The sequence below is a fragment of the Triturus cristatus genome, chromosome 3_1, assembly GCF_964204655.1.
Source record: "Triturus cristatus chromosome 3_1, aTriCri1.1, whole genome shotgun sequence".
NCBI lineage: Eukaryota > Metazoa > Chordata > Amphibia > Caudata > Salamandridae > Triturus > Triturus cristatus.
The window spans coordinates 813,550,349-813,576,571 of NC_140583.1; the positions used below are offsets into that span (position 1 = coordinate 813,550,349).

At 49.0% G+C, this 26,223-nt stretch overlaps 1 protein-coding gene across 6 annotated transcripts in view; it reads right to left on the reverse strand.

Annotated features, from left to right (window-relative positions):
- Positions 1–26,223, reverse strand: part of DIP2A (DIP2 acetate--CoA ligase A) — an 879,263-nt gene that overhangs the window by 506,088 nt on the left and 346,952 nt on the right. For all 6 annotated transcript variants that reach the window (XM_085645155.1, XM_085645153.1, XM_085645151.1 and 3 more), the window contains one exon: positions 12,496–12,606. In XM_085645155.1, the coding sequence (XP_085501281.1) occupies positions 12,496–12,606 (111 nt within the window). The remainder of the gene's footprint in view (positions 1–12,495; positions 12,607–26,223) is intronic.

Consider the following 26,223-nt stretch of genomic DNA (forward strand, 5'->3'; position numbering starts at 1 on the left):
CCATGATGATATTCATGCAATCAGGGGGAAGGTTAAGGTATCCGAATTCTAAGATTTCAGGAGCCAGATCGCCAGGTTGAGCTGAGCTGGGTCCGGGTGCCTGATTTCTCCATGGTTCTGGGTTAGGAGGCATGGGGAAAGGTGCAGTTTTTGATGTGGTACCACTGATAGTTGTAGTAGCGTGGTGTACCACGGCTGCCTGGCCCACGTTGGAGCTACCAGAATGAGTGTGAGGGAGTGCTGTTGTAGCTTCCTGACCACTAATGGAATTAGTGGGAGAGGTGGAAAGGCGTATGCAAATCTGCCTGACCAGTTCATCCATATCGCATTGCCCTTGGACAATGGGTGTGGGTATCTGGCGGCGAAGCTTGGGCATTTTTTGTTTTCGTGGGTGGCGAAGAGGTCTATTTGAGGATGCCCCCACTGTTTGAAGAATGGGTGAAGAACTTGTGGATGCAGTTCCCATTCGTGTAGTTGTTGCGTTTGTCTGCTGAGCAGATCTGCTATGGTGTTTTGTACTCCTGGAACGTGCTGTGCCAGGAGAAAGATGTTTTGGGGAATTGCCCATCTCCATATGCTCTGGGCTAAGCGGGAGAGCTGGGGAGAGTGTGTCCCCCCCTGTTTTTGTATATAATACATCGCAGTCATGTTGTCTGTGCGAATGAGGACTGCTTTGCCCGAAATTTGTTTTTGGAAAGATTTTAGGGCTAGAAAGATCGCCAAGAGCTCCAGATGGTTGATGTGGAGCGATTTTTGCTGTGGCGTCCATAGACCTTGCATTGTGAGGTGTAGGAGGTGCGCTCCCCAGCCGGAGAGCGATGCGTCCGCTGTTAGAATCACCTGAGGAACCGGGTCCAGGAACGGCCGTCCTTTGGAAAGGTTTGTGGTGTTCCACCACTGCAGAGAGTGATGTGTGCGGCCGTCCACCAACACCAGATCCGTCAGCTGACCCTGGGCCTGGTTCCACTGTTGTGCTAGGCACTCTTGAAGTGGACGCATGTGGAGTCTTGCATGGGGCACTATAAATATGCAAGACGCCATCATTCCTATGAGCTTCATGAACACTCTTGCTGGAAGAGAGTGTTGGGGAAGGAATGTTTTGCGTAAGGCTTGAATGCTTGTGATTCTGGCTGAGTTTGGATAGGCAATACCTTTGGAGGTGTCTATAGTGGCCCCGAGATATTGCTTTGTGTGAGATGGTATGAGGTGGGACTTTTGGTAGTTCACCGTGAAGCCTAGCTGGTGGAGCAGTTGGATGGTGCTGTTTGTATGTTGCACACATTGGTGGTAGGACGTGGCTTTTATCAGCCAGTCGTCTAGGTAAGGGAAGACGTGAATGTGTTGACGTCTGAGGTGTGCTGCTACTACTGCTAGGCATTTGGTAAACACTCGTGGTGCAGTGGTGACCCCGAAGGGGAGAACCGTGAATTGGTAATGTTGCCCGTCCACCACGAACCTGAGGTATTTCCTGTGAGAGGGGTGTATTGGAATGTGAAAGTATGCGTCTTTCAGATCCAAGGTTGTGAGAAAGTCTCCCTGGCAGAGGAGTGGGAGGACTTGTTGTAGAGTGACCATGTGAAAATGGTCTGAGTGTATGTAGGCATTTAGAGGCCGGAGGTCCAGAATGGGTCTGAGGGTCTCGTCTCTCTTTGGTATTAAGAAATATAGAGAGTAGACCCCTAGATTTCGTTGGTTGACGGGGACCTGCTCTATAGCATGTTTTTGCAGGAGTGAAAGTACCTCTTGTTTGAGCAGTGTGGAATGTTCTTGAGACATTGGACGGTGCCTTGGTGGGATATTGGGTGGGGTAGATGTTAGCTCTAGACAGTACCCTGACCGAATGATTTGGGTCACCCATTTGTCCGATGTTATGGACTCCCATACGTGGATAAAGTTTTGTAGTCTGCCCCCGACCGGAGTGGAATGGTCTGGGGGGAGCGGAGGGGAGTCATTGTGCGGGGGGGGTGGCAGAACGGGTGTTGTTGGTTTTGCCCCTGCCCTTATTGTTGTTACCCCTGTAACCACCTCTCTGATTGCCCTTTGAAAAGGTATTTTGAGGAGGGGACTTGTAGGAGGTAGAGGCGTTATCGGTGGAGGAGCCTCTGCCTGTGCCACGAAAGGACGAGCGTCGAAAGGAACGTTTGGAGGCTTGTGTTTGGAGTGCCCCCATAGACTTTGCTGTGTCTGTGTCTTTCTTCATCTTTTCGAGCGCTTCGTCTACCTTTGGCCCAAAGAGTGTTTCCTGGTCAAAGGGGTGATTGAGTATGGATGCCTGGACTTCAGGCTTGAACCCTGAGATCCTGAGCCAGGCGTGGCGACGAAGCAGGACACTGGTATTTATGGCCCTAGAAGCAGTGTCGGCTGCATCGAGGGCACACTTAATGGAGGTGTTTGTAATTAGTTTACCCTCCTGTATGAGGTCATGAGCCTTGTGCTTGTATTTTTCTGGAAGGTGCTGCATAAGAGCCTCTAGTTCGTCATAGTGTGCTCTATCATATCGCGCAAGCAGTGCTTGTGTGTTTGCAATGCGCCACATGTTTGCAGCTTGGGAGGCGGTGCGTTTACCAGACGCGTCCAGAAGTTTAGATTCTTTGTCTGGCGGTGGGGCATCTCCTGAGGATTGGGAGTTAGCCCGCTTTCTAGCTGTGGAGACAACTAGGGAATCTAGGGGAGCAGGGCCCTTGATGTAAGCAGGGTCTGTGGGTGCCGCCTTGTACTTCTTCTCTATTCTAGGGTTCAGTACTCTGGCTCTGACAGGGTCTTTGAACACCTCTGTAGCGTGCTTGGTGACGCCCTTAAGCATGGGTAAAATGGAAGTAGATTTGTCTTGTATATCAAATGTATCCAGTAGGAAGTCTTCTTCTACTGGTTCACTGTGCATGTCCACCCCATGGTAGTGTGCTGCTCTCTGCACTAAATGATGAAACCCTAAGGAGTCCTCTGGAGGAGACGGCCTTGATGGGTATAGGTCGTCCTGAGGTACATTGGGTATATCAGGGTTATTGTAATCCTCCCATGGATCTGGGGTCCCTGGTGGAGTGGGATCCATTGGGGCGTCCGCCGGGTAATTGTCCGGATCCCCATCATCCGGATCTGGGGATGGGGCCGGATCGTAGTGAGGTAAAGGTGGCGGAGACCTGTGAGGTGGAGGCGGTGGAGGAGGTGGAGGGGGTAGGGGAGGCGGTGGTGGGGAGGGCACTCTGAGGGGAGAAGTAGCAGAGTCCTTCCTTTTGGGTGGAGGAGGAGGAGCCGGAGCATCAAGGCGTCTTTTCTTGGTAGTTAAAGTCAAAAGCCCAGTCTTTGGATCTTTGGACAAAGTCTTTTGTAAAGGGTCTGGTGTAAACAGAGCCAACGGTGTCGAGTCGTCTGTCGGCACCGGTGATTTCGGAACCGGGGGTTTCGATGGTCTGTGTGCGCCATGCTTTTTTGAGGTCTCCGGGTGTTTCGGCGTCGAATGATGTTTCGGCGCCGGAGCCGACAGATTTGTGTTTGTGTTTGGTCGGCACCGAGTGTCCAGGCTTCGGCACCGGTGGTTTCGGAGTCGAGCTGGATTTTGCAGTCTTCGGTGCCGAATGCTGTTTTTCGGCACCGGGTGTCGGCTGGCTCGATCCCGAGCTGCCATGAGACTTTGGGTGCTTCGACACCGGGCCCGAAGGTGGGGTGATCGAAGTTTTGGTTTTGGTTTTGCCCAGGCCGGCAGGCGAGGGAGTAACCTGAGTCTCTTTGGTTTTCGGCGCGGGGGTGGGAGGGGGCATAGTACTCACGGCCCGCTGCGCTGGTGTAACGTCCTCCACGTCGGAGTCGTAGGCCTCGGAAGCGCTGACGACGTCTTCCTCCTGCTCGGTGTGTGTTTGCCCCGAAGCTTCGGCGTCGTCTCCGAAGATGTCCGGTGGAGCTGCAGAGGATGAGTGCGCCATGGTGCGTCGAGCTCTTCGATCTCGGATGGTCTTCTTCGATCGAAAAGACTTGCAGGCGGGGCAGTCTCTAGCCTCGTGTTCCGGAGAGAGGCAAAGGTTACACACCTGATGGAGGTCGGTGTGGGGAAATTTAGACCCACATTTTGGGCACTTTTTGAACGGAGTCCTTTCCATCGGCCGGGACCGGAGTCGCGGAGGGCCCGAAGGCCGGTGTCGATGTACGGGATGGAGAAAGTGCCGCTTCGAGAGATGAAGATGATGAAGGAACTCGAAGAATCGAGGATCACGAAGTATCACATCCGAGCCCGATGGCGGAAAAAAACAATCTGAGGATGGAGCCGAAGCCCATGCGCAGTACGGACCGAAGGAGGAGTCACCAAACTCGTGACTTCCAAAGACTGTCCAAGAAGAAAAACAAACTGCAAACATCCGGGCCCAACACCAGATGGCGACCTATGCTAAGTGTACAATCTGCAGCTCATATGCCTCGAACCTAGGAGTTTCCTTTGGGAGGAGAATCCCTATGATGAAGCATGTCACCTCTGGTGAGAGGGATTACGTCCTAACAAGGGATCTGCCCGTGGATGATTTCATAAAACTCATATATATGTTTTTTCACATACATTCTTTATATAAGGAGTATTGTTTGATTTGCGTATACTATTGATACTTGTTTAGACCCTAGGATTCTTTTGTACTGTACTGTATCTCTTCGGGGAAATAATCATTTAGAGGTCTTTAAAACTTTTTCCCTTAGACTCCCTTACCTCGAACTATATTGTTTTTCAGCTGTTTTATTTTAGAACCAACAATAGGTATTAAAATATACTTTCTCAGAATAAGATGCTTTAGTTAAATACTTTTGCAATATGCAATTGACTTTTGTAGGTAATAGTTACAGGTTGTTGCAATAGGCAACACAATTTCAAACACAATAATACATTGAGCTCAATGGGAGTTTTAAGTTATTTGCAATAGATTGCTTTCAGGATTACTTTTCTAACTCCAGGACTGGATCCTAGATTCAGTCCTGGGACAGTTCTTGGAAACAAGTGAGCAAAGTCGACTTAGTTACTGTTGTGATTTTTGGCAATATTTTGCTATTTTAAAAGTTGACAGAAGAAATTTCAAAGAAAAACAGTCAATGATTCCCTATGGGGGAAAATTCAAGTTACAGGTATAGTATGTTCTCGTTACTTTTGTAATCCAATACTGGGCTCCTAGGCTCAGTACTGGGACCTCTATCTAAAACAGGTAAGCAATTACGTTTTCACAGTTGGTATGATTTTTAAAGAATATTTGTAGTTTGCAAAAAACGACACTTAGGAGAAATTTCACAGAAAAACAGTCAATGATTTCTTATGGAAGAAAATTGGGTTAATGGCAAGTACGGTTGTGAGTACTTTTCCGGGTCAGTGCTGGACACCAAGATCCAGCACTGGGATCTCTCCTAATAGCAGGTGAGTATTTTCGTTTTCGTTACTCGGTTGATTTTAGGTGAATATTTTAAGTTTTAGAAACTCCACACTTAGCAGAAATTTCAGAATAAACCAGTCAATGTTACCCTATGGAGGAAAATTGGGTTATCGGCTTTTGGGTAAGTACTCAACTGGCAGAGTTAAGTTTCTGGGCACAGACTCAGGGGTCTCCCAGGGTCGGGTAAGTACAGTTGTTACACCCTCAGCCGCACAGGGGTAGCCGGGTACAGAGTGAGTTAAGCCCAATGTTATCCTATGGGAGGCAGGGGGGCCTTGGTTGGTGGCTACGGACTAGCATGCCACGCGGCTGTGGGATCTGGGCTCCTGGTCACTTGCTCAGGGCAAATGGGGAAGTAGGTAGGAGTAGAGGTTACACTGCCAGGGCCACTCGGGCGGCTGGGTGCAGGGTGCTTTTGAGCCCTCGGGCGCTCAATGGATTTCAATGGCAAAGCTCCAGGAGGAACACAGGCAGCAGGCTCGGGGACGAACATTCTTCAGGTGCCACCACCACTTCGAGAGGTAAGTTGGGTAGTTGGAGGATAGGTAGGTACCCAGGAGTTGGGCACAGGGGGCCGCAGGGCGCTGGGTGCAGGGGTGCCTTTTGATGTCGGGAAATCTTACCCTCTGTTGATCGCGGTTGGGGGGGTACCTAGTTCTGAGGCTGCAGGCATGGTCAGGAGCGTCAAGGTGAGTCCTTGGGTGCCGGATTCGGGGTCACAGTCGCCGGAGGGACGTCCTCGGGGTCTTTGTTCACTCTGGCACAGGCCAGGCTTGGCGGGTGCAGAGTGTGCAGGGTTCGCGGTTCCGGGCTGATGCCAGGGGTTAGAACTTGCTTTGAGCAGAGCCACTGCTCATGGGAGTCCTAGATGCTCAGTCACAAGGTAGCCAGGTCCTCCGGGGATTATGAGGTTGCTGGCCACAAGAGGTGCTGGGATGTAGCAGGAGCAGGTTCGAGGGTCGAAAGACCGGTAGGGCTGGGGCCAAAGCAGTTGGTGTCTTCCTCTTCTTAGCAGCTGCACGGCAGGTCTTCTTCCTTCGGGAGATAGTTCGCTTGTGCACAGCCCGACCTTTCTTGGAGCCCACATAGCCAACAAAGAGCTGGTCATCCACCCGGAACTGTTGTGTGAGGTTGAGATAGAACGAGAGTGCATGTTTTGGGTCCAGACGGTGGAGCCTTTCCTCTTCTCTTCTCTTGAAGGGTGCGGAGACAGAAAGAAAGTGGGCAGAGTTACAGTTTGCCCGAGATGAAAGGCAGAGACTACTTTTGGTAGCAAGGAGGGACACGGTCGTAGAACAACCTTGTCCGGATGAATCGCCAGGAAAGGAGGTTTGCAGGAAAGAGCCTGGAGCTCACTCGCCCGCCCGCCGAGCGGAAGTGATGGCCACCAGGAAGACAGTTTTCAAAGTCAATAACCGCAAAGGACAGTTATAAAGAGGCTCAAATGGAGCGCACATCAGATATGTGAGAACCAGGTTCAAGTCCCATTGAGGCTTCACAAAAGGAATAGGAGGGAAAAGGTGAGTAATGCCTTTGAGAAATCTATTGACAACCGGGGACTTAAGAGAGGACTGATCAGGCAACCTAAGAAAGGCTGAAAGAGCAGAGCAGTAGCCCTTGATAGTGCCCAAAGCAGAGCCCTGCTGGGCCAAAAAAAGGAGGAACAAATAGGACCTCAGAAAGAGGGGCAGCAAGAGGATCAACAGAATTCGCTGTGCACTATGCCACAAATTCTTTCCACCGACAGGCGTATACCGTTTTAGTGGAGAGACGCCTGGCTGCCAGAATCACATTACAGACTTCGGGAGTCAAGTCGAATGGAATCAGCTGTCGACGCTCAATCTCCACGCAAGGAGGTGAAGGCTGGACTGGTTCGGGTGGAGGACCATCCCCTGTTGCTGCGACAGGAGATCCTCCCGAAGAGGCAGTCGGATCGGGGGATCCACGCTCCTACTGAGTAGCTCGGGATACCAAATTCTTCGAGCCCAGTCTGGTGCCACAAGAATGACTTGGGCATGGTTGTGCCTGATCTTCTTCAGTACTCTGGGCAGAAGTGGTATAGGCGGAAAGGCGTCCAACAGAACGCAACTCCACTTGCGACAAAAAGCGTCGCCTAGCAAGTGCCGCCTTGGAAATTCCAATGCGCAGAACTGCTGACATTGCGCGTTCTCTTCGGTGGAGAATAGATCTAACCAAGGTTCTCCCCACTGCTGAAAGAGACCTTGCACCACTTCCGAGTGAAGACGCCATTCGTGATCCAACATGCACCGTTGGCTGAGTTCGTCTGCCCTGGCCTTCAGTGAACCTGCCAGGTGTTGAACCACCAAGGAAATGCCTTGACGTTCCAGCCACGTCCAGAGACGTAGAGCCTCCTGACATAGGGTCCACGACCCCACCAGCCCTGTTTGTTGCAGTACCACATGGCGGTGGTGTTGCCTGTGAACACCTGCACTACTCTCCCCTTGACTGAGCGACAGAATCCTTTCAGTGCAAGTAGGATCGCCCTGAGCTCCAAAAGGTTGATATGGAGCTTGGACTCCGTCGGAAACCAGAGGCCTCTGATCTCTGCCTCTCCCATGTGGCCGCCCCATCCAAGGAGGGATGCGTCCGTCACTTCTGTGTGCTCCGGTTGGGAAAGGGAGAGGGATCTGCCGCTGACCCAACGCTGGTTCGTGAGCCACCACTGCAAGTCCTGTGCAGTGCCCGCTGAGATCTGGACAAAGTCGGACATGTTCCCCCGATGCTGCGTCCACTGGAACGTCGGGTCCCACTGCAGAGCCCACATGTGCCATCTGGCATGATAGATCAGCAGGATGCAGGAGGCCATGAAGCCCAGCAGCCTCAGTGTCTTCCTGACCGAAACCCAGGACCAGGGCTGAATGTCCCAGACTCGCTGTTCGGGAGGAAAAACACGAAACTGCGCCGTATCCAGAACTGCTCCGATGAAGAGGAGCTTCTAAGAGGGAATCAGGTGCGACTTCAGCACATTGATGGAAAACCCCAGCAAATGCAGAAGGTCGGCCATAATCTGGAGGTGGGAGACGACTGCCTGGGGCGAGCCCGCTTTCAACAGCCAGTCGTCGAGATAGGGGAAGACTGAAACCCCTGATCTGCGCAGATTAGCTGCGACCACCGCCATCACTTTCATGAACACCCAAGGGGCCCTGGTACGGCCAAAAGGGAGCACGGTGAACTGAAAGTGCTCGTGGCCCACCGTGAACCGTAGGTAACGCCGGTGGGCTGGCAGGATGGGAATATGAAAGTAAGCATCCTGCAGGTCCAACGCTACGAGCCAGTCTTGTGGGTCTAGAGCAGAAAAGACCTGAGCTAGAATGAGCATCTTGAACTTCTCCTTCCGGAGGAAGCGATTGACGTTCCGGAGGTCTAGGATAGGTCGCAGACCTTTGTCCTTCTTTGGAACCAAGAAGTAGTGGGAGTAACTACCACGACCTACTTCTGGCGTCGGAACGTACTCGATGACCCCATTGGCCAAGAGGGCCGTAGCTTCCTGCTGGAGAAGTGCCAAGTGTTCCCCTGACATGCAGTGGTATTGAGGGGCTTGGCCGGAGGGGTAGATTCGAAGGGGAGGGAATAGCCCCTGCGGACTAATTGCAGAACCCACCTGTCCGAGGTTATGGAGCGCCAGTGGGGAAGGTGATGGTGAATCCTGCCACCCACTGGCGTCAGGTGGGCCTGAAACACAGGACTAGGAAGGTTTAGAGGCGGGGGAGGTGGTGGACAAACCCGTCCGCTGTTCTCGGGACCTGCCACGTGGCGTCGCACATCCGCGGCTGCGCTGAGAATGTGGCTGCGTAGACTTGCGGGTCTATAAAGAACGCGCCTGGGTGCCCTGACCTTGACCTCATAAGAACCGAAAAGCAGACCCAGAGGGAGTACGCGTGGTGGCGAGACCCAAGGACTGGGCCGTAGGCCGAGAATCCTTAAAGCGTTCTAGGGTGCTATCCGCCTTATCGCCAAAGAGGAGAGTACCGTCAAAGGGCATGTCCAACAGGGTGTTCTGGACATCACCGGAAAAGGCAGTAGTTCAGAGCCAAGCATAACAACGGAGCGCCACAGTTGTGGAAAGTGCCCTACCGAGAGAATCGGTCGTGTCAAGTCCACAACGAATAGTAAATATTGCAGCATCTCTCCCTTCGGTAATGGTTTGGGAGAGAACCGCCCGTGCTTCCACAGGGCACTGAGGCAGCACCTGTGCCACAGTGTCCCACACAGAATGGGACTAGCGGGCACGCAGTATTCACCGCCCGCAATCCAGAGCTGGCAGATGGGAAAATCTTTTTCCCAAATTGCTCCAGTTTCCTAGATTCCTTGTCTGGAGGAGCAGATGGGAATGCACTCAGCGAGGCAGAAGCCTGGACAACCAGACTCTTAGGCGTTGGGTGTTGCGTGACAAAGCTGGGATCACCCGGCGCCGGGCAATGGCGGCGCGCCACACCCTTGTCTTCAGGGACTTCTGTGTTAGGTTTAATCCAGGTGCCCAAAAGGATATCAGTATGCGCTTCATTGAAGGGCAGTAACGGCTCCACAGACGAGGACTGCAGCTGCGGGACCTTAGTCAGGAGATTGGTCCTGATAGGTACAGAAGGGAGCTCTGGGTTAAGAGCCTCAGCTGCCCGACGCAAAACCACCGCAAAAGTACCAACCTCCTCTGTGGCCACGGAAAAAGGGGACAGAGTACCAGGGTGTGGAGAGAAATCCTGATCCACTGGATCCATCACATTGCCTTCCCGCTCAGGCTCATCCTCGCATTGTGCTGCAAGAGGGTCCTCAGACCCCTCCCAGTATTCCCCTTCGTCCACCAGTTGCTGAAGAGGCCGGTAAGGACGAGGTGCCCTGGGAAATGGGATAAATTCTCCTCCAAGAAATGGAATGGGAATGTAAGATACCAGCCCCGGGTCGCCGCCATCCTGCGTCAGTGGCGGTGCCGCGCCCGGCGCCGGATCCAGGGCCGGCACCAAGGCCCGGGCCAAGTCCAGAGCCGAGGCCGGCACCGGCCGCGCCGCAGGATATGATGCCGGCGTAGCCGAGGCCAGAGTTGGCGGCACGGGGGCAAACCCTTCCGACGGATCCGCGGGGCCCGAAGGCGCTCTGGAGGGACCCGGCGGGGTAAACAAATGGGGAAAGGCCGACATAAAGGCCTGCACCTCGTCCGGAGTCGTGTGCGGCCCCGAAAAGGGAGGGTAGGCCACAGGCAACGACGGAGGCTCCTACGGAGCCGCGGGGGAGTTACCGCCTGCCCCCTCCACTGCATCCCACGACCGGTGAGGGGTAGAGGAAGAGCGACGTTGCTTCTTCGACTTTTAATGGCGCCAAGACTTACCTGTCCCCGATTCCGACGAGCAATGCTGATAGCTCCGCGACCGGTTCCTTGACCTCCCACGGGATCGGGACCTTGATCGGCGCGGAACCAATTGCCAGACCTCCAACAACTTTTGGGAATGCTCCCGCGAAGCTTTCGGCGGCATGGCTCGACAATCGGGTCACGCCTCGAGGTCATGGGCGTGCCCCAAGCAGAAGAGACACACGTTGTGAGGGTCCGATACTGACATGTTTCAACGGCAGGCCCTACAGGACTTAAACCCGGGCATCTCTATTGCACCAGGACTCAAGTACACGACGAAACAAGTTGTCAGAAACCAAGTTCAACTTTTAACTAGGGGTACCGCTTTCTCTCGGATCTGCGCTGCTGCGCGGAAAAACAAAGAACTGACGTCAGCGGGTGCGTCTAAGTAGCTCTGACGACGTCATCTCGGCAGCTACAACACCAGTGACGTACGCGGAGGTAAGGAATCTATCACTAACGTGTCTTTCAGATACCCCCTCCCACAGGATGACTTGCTAATTAGCCTCCTTGGGCTGGCGAGCTTCAAAGGAGCAGCCGCCTTTGGAATGTGAATCTGGAATGTGAATCTGGCTCCCCTCAAAGGAGAGGAAGTTGTCAGAAACCAAGTTAACACTTTTAACTAGGGGTACCGCTTTCTCTCGGATCTGCGCTGCTGCGCGGAAAAACAAAGAACTGACGTCAGCGGGCGCGGGTGCGTCTAAGTAGCTCTGACGACGTCATCTCGGCAGCTACAATGCCAGCGACGTACGCGGAGTCGTACGACGACGCCTGCCGACGCACAGGGGTACTGCTGACGAAAACTTTCCGGATCCAGTCTGACGCCTGGTGATAATCTAAGATAAGGAATCTATCACTAACGTGTCTTTCAGATACCCCCTCCCACAGGATGACCTGCTAATTAGCCTCCTTGGGCTGGCGAGTTTCAAAGGAGCCGCCGCCTTTGGAATGTGAATCTGGCTCCCCTCAAAGGAGAGGAAGCTACCCCGCCAGTCCATGGCCCACTTGGCACCTGGACAAGCAGGAAAATTAGCTAGTCAGGCGTGCCACCCCTAGGCTAGTAACACCCCAAGCTAGTAACAGTATGGTGGGCTAAATGCAAGGAGGACATGAATTTTCAGAGGTAGCCATCTTAGTGAGCAAACCTAAGAATTCTGAGACAGGGCTTTGCCAACTTCCCACAGGAAGTGGTCATATGGGGGGGATAGTGACCTCAAGGGTCAGTAGCCCATTGGCTAGTACCCTACACTCCCATAACACCCCTAAAGTCAGTATTTTGGCGAGTCCCTGGCACCAGAGAAGCAGATCCTGATGGATCATTGCACTTCTAGGAAATGGCCTATTGCGTGACTGTTGATGTGGTGGGGTGAGGGGGGAGGCATGCGCGGATAGTGATATCGGGCTTAGTTGTTTTGTATGATTTGATGTTGGAGTTCCTCACTGCCCTTTTAGGCATATATGCCACTGTCTTTTATACAATATCGTCTATGCATGCCCTCAATTGCATATCTGGATGTTCCGGAGTGCCTATTAGCACTATGGTATCGCATATTTAATTGGATATCACCTACTGACTGCTGTCAAGCTATTTGGGTGTATAGAAGCTTTTATTTTGAACAAACTTAAACAGATTTGCAATAAAAAAAGCATGCATCAGGACACTGAGGGACAAGTGCCAATGTCAAGGCATGGAGTGTGTGAAAATGCAGCCAATTCAGTGGAGGTTCAGGAGAACCTTACCTTCCGAGTCAGAGGCACTTCTATTGGTACAGGAATGAGATCTGCAAGGAGGCATCCATAAAACGCCACCACAAACATTACTGGGTCACTGTTTGGGAACACAAGTGCCACCTGCAATAACAAGAAAACAAAGAATCACTGTTAAGACAATACCAAGTTGTGTTCAGGACAAAACAATAGGATGGTGAAAAGAGGACAGAAAACATTCTTGCATTCGACATATCCAAACTGGAGTTATAACTGAAAAAATATAAAGTGGACCAAAGGGTTATCATGTAACAATAACGTTAAACTGTCTGCATTTTACAGAAGAACAGAGACTATTTCTTTGCTCATAATACCAATGGATTCTTCAAATTCAGAATTGTTTCCACTGTAAAAGAATCACTGGCTGTTGAAACGGTGGAAAGTGAAAACGAGACTAGGCCGGCCACTGCTGCCTGTTGGAGAGCATTAAAACGGCCAACTTGATATGGCAAAAAAAAAACTTTTAGTCAGGTCCTTCCTTTTTAATATTAATAAACCACCCCTGGGAAAGGTCTTGGTAGCCCACCTGGCATGGTACTTACTATTAACAAGAGGTGCATGTTCCTTCTGCGTTTAACATGCCCTGACAGTGAAAACACAAAATTACTGTTTTCACTGAATCCATGCCGGTAGTCCCATGGCTGATTTGGAGTTTCACTAGCCACCACGCTAAATGCCAATTTCCATATAGGACCACAAAAGATATTACTCCAAGGTATCCCATTAATCATTACACTAAAACTCGACTTATTGCTGAGATCAGATTTAAGGTAACCTTTAAAGTAAGGTGAATTTCAAAAGTCAATACTTTGTTGCCTAAACCTCTAGTGTCCATTCCTGTCTATCTGCAGCAGCTGTCACCAAGACAACATGCTGCCCCTTGTTGGAAGCGTGAAGTGCTCCAAGAAACAGGGAACAAAGAGAACTGCTAGTGAGAGGAGGTATGACCTCCTCCAGCAGAACGACAACCAGGCAGTGGCCACAGAAGGTCCAACTTCAAACAAGCTACCGCCTCAGTAAGTCAATCATACCTTTGCTTGCCTGCTCCTTTGAATAAGTAGTGAGGCTGGCATCTTCTCCATAGAGGGAAAACTAGTTGTTGAACAGGTTTTCCAGGAGTAGCTCAATATGCTTGGTACACCCCAGGGTTGTGCCCAGGGCACCTTACAGGGGAAGAAGACTTGGACCATCTTGGATTCATGAAGAGAGGATTATCCTAGGATTCTTTGGCGGCCAAACCCCCAGGAAGTGATGTAAAGTGGTAAGGGTTGCCTCCTGGGTACTACTGACCCACTGGCTAGTGCGACCTTCCCTATGCCTACCTGATATTTGAGGTGGATATCCTGTTTATAATTGGCAGATGGGGTGCTATGTGGTAGAAAATCTGGCGCCCCTTGCCCCACTATTGTTGTGCTTGATAAGCATGCACGTGTGTTGGATTGTCTCTGACTGGTTTGGATCGGGAGTCATTTGCTTCTGGTCTTGGGGATGGGGAGTTGGGTTTGATGTATTAAGTTAAGATTTAAAGTAAAATTGCCACTGTCTGCTCCTCTAGGTAGGGAAGTCAAGACACCACTGAGTGGTGCGCAGTGATTTTCCCCTGTGGTCACTCATTATGGCGACCCCTGTGAGATACAACTTGATTTCCTGGAATGTCCGGGCCGTAATAGCATGTCAAAGATATATAAGGTGTATTCCTACCTCAAAAGGCAGAGTACTCCCATCGCCCTACTTCAGGAGACTCATCTCACTAGGTCTGAAGGAAGGGCTTTCCACAAGATATATGTATGCTGCATCTTATTCGCCTTTGCAAGAGGAGTTTTATTATGTGTAGGACCGGGGTGCCCTTCCAGAAAAAAACTGAATAAGGTATGTGGTCATCACTGGGAGGTTAGCTGGTCGCGACCTAGCTACTGTCAGTATCTTTGCACCTAATGTAAATCAAAGGGAATTTCTCTGTGAATCTTTGGGTCCTTATCTAACTCAGACTGTATTACTAGGGGGGGGAATTATAACTGTGTTGTAAATCGTACACTTTACCATTCACATCTGCCCGAGGAGATTCCCCGGTATACCGAACAGCTCTTACTTTTTCTTAATTGCAGCAGGATTGGGGGCTTGTAGATTTGTGGAGACAATTGCACCTTGGGACACAAGACTACTCTTTTTATTCTGGTATGCACTAACTTGACACCTTTTTGTGCTCCCCAACTGTACATTGTGCGGTTCACAGTACTGAATATTTATGCAGAACCATTTCAGATCATAATCCAGTATTAGTCTCCGTGAATTGGGAATGTGAGCATACTCCTATTCCAATTTGGCGTTTAAGAGCGGAGGCACTGGATGACCAAGTCTTTAGAAACAATATGAGAGAGGCCATAACTGCTTATTTTGGAGATAACTAGGTGAAGTTGAATCTCAAGAAAACGTACTCCGGATTCTTGAGCAGTGGAGTCCAGTAGATCCTGCTATTAACGATCCTTCCTTCTATGCAGCAGATCCTAGGTTACCTTCTTGAGCCACCTAAGATGTTCTGGCCATTGGCCAACTGCAGATACTTTCACGAGAAGATGCAGATGTGCTGGGGGTTGATATTACTATGCAGGATGTAAGAGCAGCATATAGGAACGTTCTTTGAGCTGATGGCCAATCTGTGAAGTGTTTTGCAGCCAACGGAGAGAGTTTGGCTCGTAAACTTGAAATGCGTTACTTACCTGTAACTGCAGTTATCCAGTATTGGTATCATTCATAGATTCACATGCCTGAATCATTCCCTGTCGTCGGGATGGGAGACCCCGGTACATAAGAAAAGTAATGTCTCACTAGAGAGATAGGCCAAAGGCCTCACATTAGTAACATATCCAGGTCCTTTTGTAATGGGGACCAAACTCTAGAGAACAACCAATCAGCCATCACCACCCTCTGGAACCTTCCTGGAAGGAGCTCTAGTCCCTCAGATTTTCGTAAGCACAGTGCTAAGTAGATGCATCACTGAGAGAACTAGGCAAGCCCTTCCAGGGGAGGTGGGTGGGTTGCATGTGAATCTATGAAAGATACCAATACTGGATAACTGCAGTTACAGGTAAGTAACGCATTTGTTATCCAGTATTAGGGTATCTTTCATAGATTCACATGCCTGAATCAGAGTAGTAAGAAATGATGGGCACATTTCGGAAGGAACAGAATGTACAAGTTCACCAGATAATAACATATCAATGTGAAAATAGAAAGTAACAAATTGCAATCAAAGGAAAACAGTAGAGAACACAATGGAGAAATGTGCATGTAAAAAGAAAGGATGGTGGGGTGAAAAGATGGCTCACCTCTATCGAAATAGATGACGTAGCACCGCCTGTCTCATTGCAGCATCCTTCTTGAGTTCCGTATCCAAGCAATAATGCTTGGTAAATGTATGCGGCGACTTCCATGTTGCCGCTCTGCAAATGTCTGTGATAGGCACACCTGCAAAGAGTGCCATGAAGGTAGAAATCACCCTTGGGGAATGGGCATGAACTGTCAAGTGCAAGGGTTGGCCCGCTTGCTGGTGACAGAAAGTAATAGCGCCAGAGATCCACCGAGAAATACTCGGTTTGGTAAGTGGAAAACCTTTCCTAGGTAGACTGTAAGCCACAAAGAGTTGGTTGGATTTGCGGAACATCTTTGTCCTATCAAGGTAGAATTTAAGGCAACAATTAAGATCCAGTGAATGCAGAGCTCTTTCTGCCGCCGTTTGAGGATTTGGAAAAAAGGTTCGGAAGACTATAGACTCATTCAGGTGAAAGCCCGACGGGACTTTGGATACAAATTTGGGATTAGTCCGAAGTATAACCCTATCATGTTTGAATTGAAGAAAAGGGTCTTGAATTGAAAATGCATGAAGCTCGTTTCCTCGTCTTGCAGATGTAGGGGCTAGAAGTAGTGCTGTCTTCCAAGAGAGAAACTTGAGGTTGGCTCTATGTATCAGCTCAAAAGGGTGTTTCATAAGCTGATCAAGAACGATGTTGAGTTGCCAAGTTGGAGGTGGAGACTTCACGGGAGGGAAACTCCTAAACAAACCCTTGAGAAATTGTTTCATCAGTCTATTCGACCAAAGAGAAGGACCTGTAAAAGATCTCTTGAAACAGTATATCACTGTCAAGTGAACTTTAATAGAGGCGTGAGCAAGACCTGAAGTCGCCAGATGGAGAAGGTAAGGCAATATTTGCTCCGGAGAAGAAGTGAAAGGGTGTACATTCGCAGACTTACACCAGATGCAGAATCTTTTCCATTTCAAGGAATATGTCTTGTGTGTACTGTCAGCTTGAGCCCGAGCCAGAACTGCCCCTGCAGTCTGGAGGAATATCTAGGCCATGGAACTCTCGTTACTCAGGAGCCAAGCCAATAATTTGAGAGATGCTGGATCCGGATGTCGTACTTGTTCCCGGTCCATTGTGAGGAGAGAGGGAAAATGTTTCAACGGAATTGGCGGTTCCAGGGAGAGAAGATGGAGCTCCGTGAACCAATGCTGGCGAGGCCACGCTAGCGCGATCAGGATTAGCGTGCAGGGTTCTGCCTTCAACTTCCTGAGGACCCTGGGAATCAGGGGAATCGGTGGAAAAGCGTAAGCAAAGACTTTGAACCATGCTATCGAAAATGCATTCCCTAGAGATCCCCGTTGGGGATGCCAGCTTGCAAAGTTTTGGCATTTGGCGTTGTGCTGGGTGGCAAATAGATCCAAGAGAGGTGTGCCCCATTGAGAGAATATGCAGTTGAGTCTGCTGGTTCAACTCCCATTCGTGACATGTTGTTTGTTGCCTGCTTAGTGAATCGGCCAGCACATTGTCTGTTCCTGGAACATATTCCACTCTTAGGGAAATGTTGTGTTGAAGTAACCAGTTCCAGATCTTTTGAGATTCGCGAGAGAGTGGCAGTGAACGAGTACCCCCCTGCTTGTTTAGGTAGTGCATTGGGTAGTGCATTGTCGTAGTATTGTCCGTCCAGACAAGCACCAGAGAACCTTTGATCCTGGGAAAGAACGCCAGGAGGGCCAGATAAACAGCTCGTAGTTCGAGTTTTATGTGAAGCTTCCGTTTGGAAGGAGACCACTTTCCGCTGATCCAAAGTTCCTGGAGGAAAGCTCCCCAACCCTCCAGGGACGCATCCGTAGTGATTATTTGTGGAGAGGCTTGTAGTAAGAAGGGCAGGCCTTGAGAAAGATTCCGTGGACGAGTCCACCACTGTAGAGCAGTGACCATCTGAGGGGTCACCTGAACGACATCGTCGAAGGATCCTTCGGCTTGAATCCACTGAGTGGAGAGTGATTCCTGGAGAGGACGCATGTGGAGGCGACAGTAGGGAACCAGCAGAATACAGGATGACATCATCCCGAGAAGAGATTTGAACAGGCGCACTGAGAGAAACTTCCTGGATCTTATGCGGTTGGCCAAGTGAAGAAGTTTGCACTGTTGCTCTTGTGACGGGAAAGCTTTCTTCTGATTTGTATCGAGAATAGCACCCAGAAAAGTTATCCGTTGAGAAGGTTGTAGGATGGATTTGTCTGGATTGAGAGTGAGCCCCAACCGACTGAAAACTGTAAACAGGCGTTGGAAGATCTGTTCGCGCCGTCTAGAGAAGGTGCCTTGACGAGCCAGTCGTCGAGACAGGGAAAAACTTGGTGACGTTGCTGCCTGAGGTATGCAGCCACTGGAGAAAGGCACTTTGTGAAAATGCGAGGGGCTGACTTGAGTCCGAAGGGCAAGACTCGGAATTGGTAATGTCTGCCTGCCACGGCGAATCTCAGAAATATTTTGTGATTCCTGTGGATAGGGATATGAAAGTAGGCATCTTGAAGATCCAAAGATACCATGTAGTCGTTGGCATTGAGAAGTTGCAGTACTTCTTGAATGGTGACCATGCGAAACAATTGTTTCTTTAAGAACTTGTTGAGACTTCTCAAATATAGGATTGGTCTCCATTTCTTCTCCTTTTTGCGCACCAAGAAAAAACGGGAGTAAAAACCTTTCCCCCGCTGACGAAGAGGAACCCGCTCTATAGCACCTTTCTGGATCATTAGTGAGATTTCCAGGAGTAAAAGGCGCAGATTCTTGTGAAACATAGGTCGAGGAGGGGTCTGTGGAGGAAACTGAACGAACTCCAGTGAGTGTCCAAATTGTACCAGTTGAAGAACCCAACGGTCCGTTGTTATTTGTTTCCAATTGTGTAAAAAGTGGGAAATTTTTCCTCCTACTTTGGAGGGTGGAGAGGAAATGGAGACCAGCGATAGAAAAAAGTCATTGACGCCGGGTGGAATCCTTCTGTCGTCCGCGCTTTCTGCGAAAGGTGGACTTATTGTATGAAGATTGCTGCTGTTGGCGCTGTTGAAATTGCGGCCGGTATTGTTGGTTGGAGGAGGAATAGGAAGACTGATCTTGTTAGGTTCCTCTAGCAGAAGATTGTCCTTTACCCCGTGAGCCTCGAAAAGGTTTTTTTTTTTTAAATTGAAGGGTACCCAAAGCCCTGGCCATGTCTGTATCCTTTTTTATGCCTTGAAGGGCTTCATCAATACGAGTGCCAAAAATAAGTTGACCATCATAAGGCATGTCTAGAATTTGCATCTGGATTTCCGGCCAGAATGTTGTCGCCTTAAGCCAACCTTGGAATCGGAGGACCGGAGCCCCAGCCAATTGACGGAAACCAGTAGAGGCGATGTCCATCGCACAATCGATGATTTCAGAAGAACGAACGTTCCGCCCACATCTGCCTGTAGTAGCGCCCCAATAACGCTAAAGAATTAGACGCATGCACCGTTAATGCAGACATGGAAGAAAAACGCTTCCCAATATTGTCTCGTCGTCTGCCCTCCCTATCTGGAGGGGCTGAAAGCGGAGCAGAAGGGTTTTAAGACCTCCGCTGAGCTGCCTGAGTGATGACGGAATCAGGCTTGGGATGTCCGGTAAGACAGGCTGGAGAGGTGTCTGGAGCTCTGTACTTCTTGTCCAGATGAGGCAACAAGTTGTGCCTCTGAAGACTTTTTCTGCGTCTTCTTTTGAGGGGGCTGCGAAGCATCTCTGGACCTTTTCTGTGAGGTTTTGAAGACTTTATGGAGCCCTCACTCTCCTCATAGGACAAGGGGTATTATTTGTCCTTAAGCCTCTGCAGCCAAATTAAAAGCCGTCCCTCACGGTCTTTAAGAGTCTTTGAAGAAAAGGTAGCCTCTTCTTATTGCAGGAAGCACAGGGCCTAAGAAATATGCTACTTACCAGTATGCATCTGTTCTTGGCATGCAGAGCTGCACATCTATACACTGTGCATAGATTGCTGTCTAGTGTTGGGCCCGGATGTTTGCAGTTTGTTTTTCCTCTTGGAAAGTCTTTGGAAGTCACGAGGTCAGTGACTCCTCCTTTGGTTCGTATTGCGCATGGGCTTCGGCTCCATCCTCAGATTGTTTTTCGCCAGCAGGTAAAGATGGAGCGTAGTAGTAACAGTAAAGAAACCCATGTGTGTTGTATCTAAATAAGATAAACTGGAACGGATACAGGTAGCCGGGGAGGTGGGTGGGCGTGTATAGGTCTGCAGTTTCACATGCCAAGAACAGATGCATACTGGTAAGTAGCATATTCCGTTCGAGGCATATGAGCTGCAGATTATACACTGTGCATAGATTATATAGCAGTACCCAACCCTAGCGGCGACCACCGGCATCCGTTGCAGTTGTTTGGAACAGTGTTTTTAGTACTGCCTGGCCCACACTAGCTTGTTGCTTGGTTTGCACATCTACACAGTAATGTTTTGTGAAAGTGTGCGGTGTTGACCATGTCACTGCTTTGCAGATGTCATCTAGTGGTATGTTTCCTAGAAAAGCCATAGAAGCCCCTATCTTCCTTGTAGAGTGGGCTTTAGGGGGAACAGATAGCGTTCGTTTTGCTTTGTGGTAGCAAATTTGTGTGCATTTTACAATCCACCTAGCTATCCCTGATTTAGAAATAGGGTTGCCTTTATGTGGTGGAGAGAAAGAGACGAAAAACAGTTTGGTTTTTCTGAAAGGTTGTGTTCTTTGGATGTAGTAGTAGTAAAGTAAGGCCCTTTTAACATCCAGTGTGTGTAAAGCCCTTTCCGCAACGGTTTGAGGTTGTGAGAAAAAGACAGGTAATTCTACCGACTGGTTTAGATGGAATGGAGAAATGACTTTGGGTAGAAATTTTGGGTTGGTGCGGAGTACAACCTTGTTCTGATGCATTTGGAAAAAAGGTTCCTGTATAGTGAGTGCTTGTATTTCACTAACCCTTCTGAGGGAAGTGATAGCCACTAGAAAAGCTGTTTTCCATGTGAGAAATTGCAGCTCACATTTATGTAATGGTTCGAAAGGGGGTCCCATTAACCTTGTGAGAACTATATTCAAGTTCCAGACAGGTGAAGGTGGTACCCTGGGTGGAATTACTCTTTTGAGGCCTTCCATAAAGGTCTTGATAGCAGGCACCCTGAAAAGTGATAGGTGCTGCCTGTTCTGTAAATAAGCAGCAATTGCTGCGAGGTGCAACCGAATGGAAGTATATGCTAGGTTACACCTTGTAGATGGAGCAAGTAACATATAATGCGCTGTATGGACACATTTAAAGGATTGATTGTGTTGTTGTGGCAGTAAACAACAAATCTTTTCCACTTTGCAGCATAGCATGCCCTAGTAGTAGGGCGCCTAGCTTCCCTGATAATGTTCATGCAATCAGGGGGAAGGTTAAGGTATCCGAATTCTAGGACCTCAGGAGCCAGATCGCAAAGTTGAGCTGAGCTGGGTCCGGGTGTCTGATCTCTCCATGGTTCTGATTTAGGAGGCATGGCGAGAGGTGCAGCTTTTGGTGTGGTACTACCGAGAGTTCCAGCAGTGTGGTGTACCACGGTTGTCTGGCCCACGTTGGAGCTACTAGGATTAGTGTTAGGGAATGCTGTTGTAGCTTTCGCACCACTAATGGAATTAGTGGGAGAGGTGGAAAAGCGTATGCAAATTTGTTTGACCAGTTCATACATATCGCATTGCCTTTGGACAATGGGTGTGGGTATCTGGCGGCGAAGCTTGGGCATTTTTTGTTTTCGTGGGTGGCGAAGAGGTCCATCTGTGAATGCCCCCACATCTGAAGAACGGGTGAAGAACCTGCGGGTGAAGTTCTCACTCGTGGATCTGCTGCGTTTGTCTGCTGAGCAGATCTGCCACGGTGTTTTGGACTCCTGGGACGTGTTGGGCCAGGAGAAAGATTTTTTGTGGAATTGCCCATCTCCATATGCTCTGTGCTAATTGAGAGAGCTGTGGAGAGTGTCGGCACCGGAAGGGCAGGTTGACACCGAAGGCTTTGGTACTGGGTTCGGTGTGGAGATGGAGGCCGATTTTTTCTTCGGTACCGCTGGTCGGCTGGCTCGAGCCCGAGCTGCCGGAAGGCTTAATAGGCTTCTTTACCCGGCCCGAAGGTCGGGTGTGAAAAGCAGTATCCTTGGTCTTGCCTAGGCCCGAAGGCGAAGGTGTGACCGAAGCCTTTTTGGTTGTCGGCATGGGTGTGGGAGGGGGTAGATTGGTACTCACAACCCTCTGCGCCGCGGTGATGTCCTCCACATCGGAGTCGTCGGCCTCGGAAGCACTGACGAAGTCGTCGTCGTCCTCTACTTCGATGTTCTGCTGTCCCGGAGCTTCGAAGTCGTCTCCGAAGATGTCGACTGGAGCGGAGGTCGAGGAGTGCGCCATGTTGCGTCTAGCCCGTCGATCTCGAATAGTCTTTTTAGAGCGAAAAGACTTGCAGGCGGGACAGTCTCGGGCCTCGTGTTCAGGGGAGAGGCAGAGGTTGCACACCTCATGAAGATCGGTGTGGGGGAATATGGACCCACAGAGGGCACTTCTTGAAGGGAGTTCTTTCCATCAGCCGAGACCGGAGCCGGAATAGGCCCGAATCGAAGAAGTGCCGAAGAGAAGGTGATTAAGATGATTTATTATCTGAAGGAGCTCGATGAGCGAGGATTTTTGCGTCGATCGTTGAACTGAAAACGTTCGGAACCGGAGCGCGAAGTATTACATCCGAGCCCGATGGCGGAAAAAAACAATCTGAGGATGGAGCCGAAGCCCATGCGCAATACGAACCAAAGGAGGAGTCACCGACCTCGTGACTTACAAAGACTTTCCAAGAGGAAAAACAAACTGCAAACATCCGGGCCCAACACCAGATGGCGATCTATGCACAGTGTATAATCTGCAGCTCATATGCCTCGAACAAAGGCCTTTCTTAGGAGTGTCTGACATGAAGACAGAAGACTTCACTCAGAAGAAGTAATTATGAAGAAAAAATCCATATGAATTCCAGAAACAAGGAAAAACTGAGCAGAGCTCAGTGGAGACTCCCTTAGCACGACATGCGGTAGAAAATCTGAGGGACTAGAGCTCCTTCCAGGAAGGTTCCAGAGGGTGGTGATAGCGGATTGGTTGTTCTCTAGAGTTTGGTCCTCATTACAAAAGGACCTGGATATGTTACTAATGTGAGGCCTTTGGGCTATCTCTCTATATGTCTAGGGAGACATTACTTTTCTTATGTACAGGGGACTTCCATCCCGACGACGGGGAATGATTCAGGCATGTTAATTCTTTGAAAGATACCCTAATACTGGATAAGTACAACTTTACCCTGCTGCTTGGCAATCAGGTCGCCTGCTGATATCTATATGCGAGGCCCTGATCACCCCACTACTGAAACCTGGGCGCACTTCCACCGTCAAATCCAAGTGACTCGCCTTCAACCTCAAATGCCCTATAGATCAGATAGGTTTCATTTCTGGGCGTAATACAGCACTAAACATGAGGAGACTCACATATCTTCTGAATGAAGAGTTTTGGATAAACGGTTAGCAGCCGTCATGGCAATATATATTAAAAGGGCCTTTGATAGTCTAAGTTGGGACTTTTTTGTATCAGGTATGGGCAAGAATGGTCCTGGGTTTATTCGTTGAATTACGCTCCTTTACATAGGTCCTACTGCATGGGTCTACCCTGGCAGAACTATATCCGAACTTTATGATGTGGGTTGTAAAACTAGACAAGGGTGCCCAATCTCTCCTCTATTATTTGCCATTGCAATGGATCCTTTGGCCTGCTGTGCTCACGCTGGAGAGTTTTATTGTGAGTTAGAGGTTAAAGGGCTATCCCATTATACAGCATTATATCCCGACGACATGCTACTGTTCCTAAGGAATGTTGAAGGGAACTTGCTAAGTGCAAAAAATCTATTGAAGCTCTTTGGGGCTGTTTTTGGCCTCCACAATAATTGCCAAAAATCCCATTTGTATCTACACAGTGGTGATGCTATCCCTCCTCAGAACCCATGTGGACTTACATGGAGCACTACACATGCATTACATATTCAGGAGTTAAAATATACCATAATCAAGAGGACCTACTGGATGGTAATGTGGGAGTAGCTATTGGAGTCCTACGAAATAGTATTAAGTTCTGGACTACATTACCTTGATCGGTGGTTGGCAGAATAGTGGTGGCTAAAATGGTGATATTGCAGAGATTACTTTATTTATTTTCAACACTACCGCTGATGGCACTTCCAGGTTATGGAAACTCTATTGTTGGAAATAATCTGGGGGACTGGTAGGCGAAGAGTAGCCCTGACTAAACTGCAGTGCCCTATAACAGATGGTGGTTAACTGTACCTGATCCTAATTCCTAATATATAGCGGCTCAGTTGCAGTGGTTAAATCAGTGAGTCTACAGTAGAATGAACCCTTGTGAGGGTATAGTTGGCTCACTGCCAACTTTGTGGGAATTATTGCAAGTCCTCTTGCTTCCTCGGTGACGGCTACCAGTGACTTCTCAGGAATTCCTGGTAATTCAACAGTGCTGGTGTCGTTGCTTAAAACTGACCCATGTCCCAGTGTCCTATTTGCCTGATTTCCCACTTCAAAGGATGAAGTCGGTGGCTCGTGTGGGAAGAATTGAGAGGTGGGCTAATTAAGAGGTTACTTGTGTAGGTGATTTATACTGGGATGGAGCATTACTCTTACTTGAAGACTTTGCAGAAGAGTTTGATATTCCTGGTGGTCAATTTTGTTGCATAGGGCTGTGGTTGCCGCAATTGTAAGTCTTTGGGAGAGTGGAGGGACTGAGCCTGTAACGCATCAAGCGTATCAACTACTCTCTGCTACAACAGGCCGTGTAAAAGCAGTTTTGTGCCTTTATCGTGCTATACGTTGTGGTGTCCGCGCTCCCCTTGCTTAACTGAATGCAAAGTGGGAGTCAGGTCTAGAAATCCAGATTACAGATATGGACTGGGAGAGGATCCAAGTACATATACCGGATGTCTAACAAAATGCCAAGTTTAAATTACTTTTTACATTTTATATAGAGCATACTTTACCAGGCAAAATCAACCAGTTCTATGCAACTGCTCCTGCGAAATGTCCGAGATGTGCGGAGTTGGGGGCAGACTAAATCCATATGATTTGGTCCTGCCCAATTTTAGCAAGGTTCTGGGAAGCGATTGTGTAAATGACATAACTTTACAGGTGATCACTTGTACTCCCTTAACCGGCCAGCTTGGGGGATATCCTTGCCCTACAAAGAGGAAAACCACTACAAGATTTACTGATTTGGCACTGATTTTGGCTAAACGTGAATTGACAATGCACTGGAAGGCTGCACGTGGCCTTAGAGTAATTAGATGGAGAAAATAACAGGTTAAGTGGGCAGGACTGGAGACTGCTGTGTTGTTTCGGGAATTGAAAAAAGGGCGGGGAAAGACTGGAAATGTACGAGCAAAGGGAACACACTGTGGACTGTGTGTTGACACTGGATGAAGATATAAGCACACCAAATAACTCCCTGATATCTCAGGAGGATTTAGAGAGTGGTAATAACTGATCTTGAATGAATTGTCAGGAATGGGACATTGAACCTATGCAGTGTAAAATCCCGGGCATTATATATTTGAAAGCTTGACAGGGGATAACTTTAGCTAGCGGTATTAGTTATTGACTGCTAGTTGGAAGCTGGAATTGCTTACAGTGATGTTGAAATATGTCTGATTGTATTTATTGTGTGTACTAGCTTTTAAAACTATTATTTGTATTTATGCACTTGTTAATTTTAAAGCTTAATTTTTATTTTATGAATTACTTATTATATGTATTTGAACGCTAAATTTTAAAGTATTATTTATAACTTTTTATTGTATGCATTTGCTTGATAGCTTTTAAAACTATTTATTCTTTTTTTCCTATGCACTTGCAAACTTCAGTTTTATGTTCAATATTGAAAGTAATAAAATAATTTCAGAAATAAAATAGTGATCCCTCCCCTTCCACAAATGAGAAGATGACATAAAAGTGTCACCCCAGACCCACAGTTCTGAGATCACTACTGGACTGGAACAAAAGAGAGAAGGACAGCCCTGCTTCTCTCTGGGTCCAGCAAAGCGAGGATGCACAAGACTTGACTGCATCTACTGCACCCAAAGGATCAGCAAAGAGGACTGCTGTGCCCACTCATGGAAAACAGCTCCACCTATGCCAGTCTAAGTGGATCCTGGTCCCCATAGATAGAGGACTTGCTTACCTGTAAACGACACCTGGACCTCCTTTAACTGGGAGATCAGTTGACCAGGTGCGACTGGACTTTACTTTAATCCCTAAGTGCATTGTGGAAGATCAAGGCCTGAGACGACCAGACATTCGTGGATGCCAGGG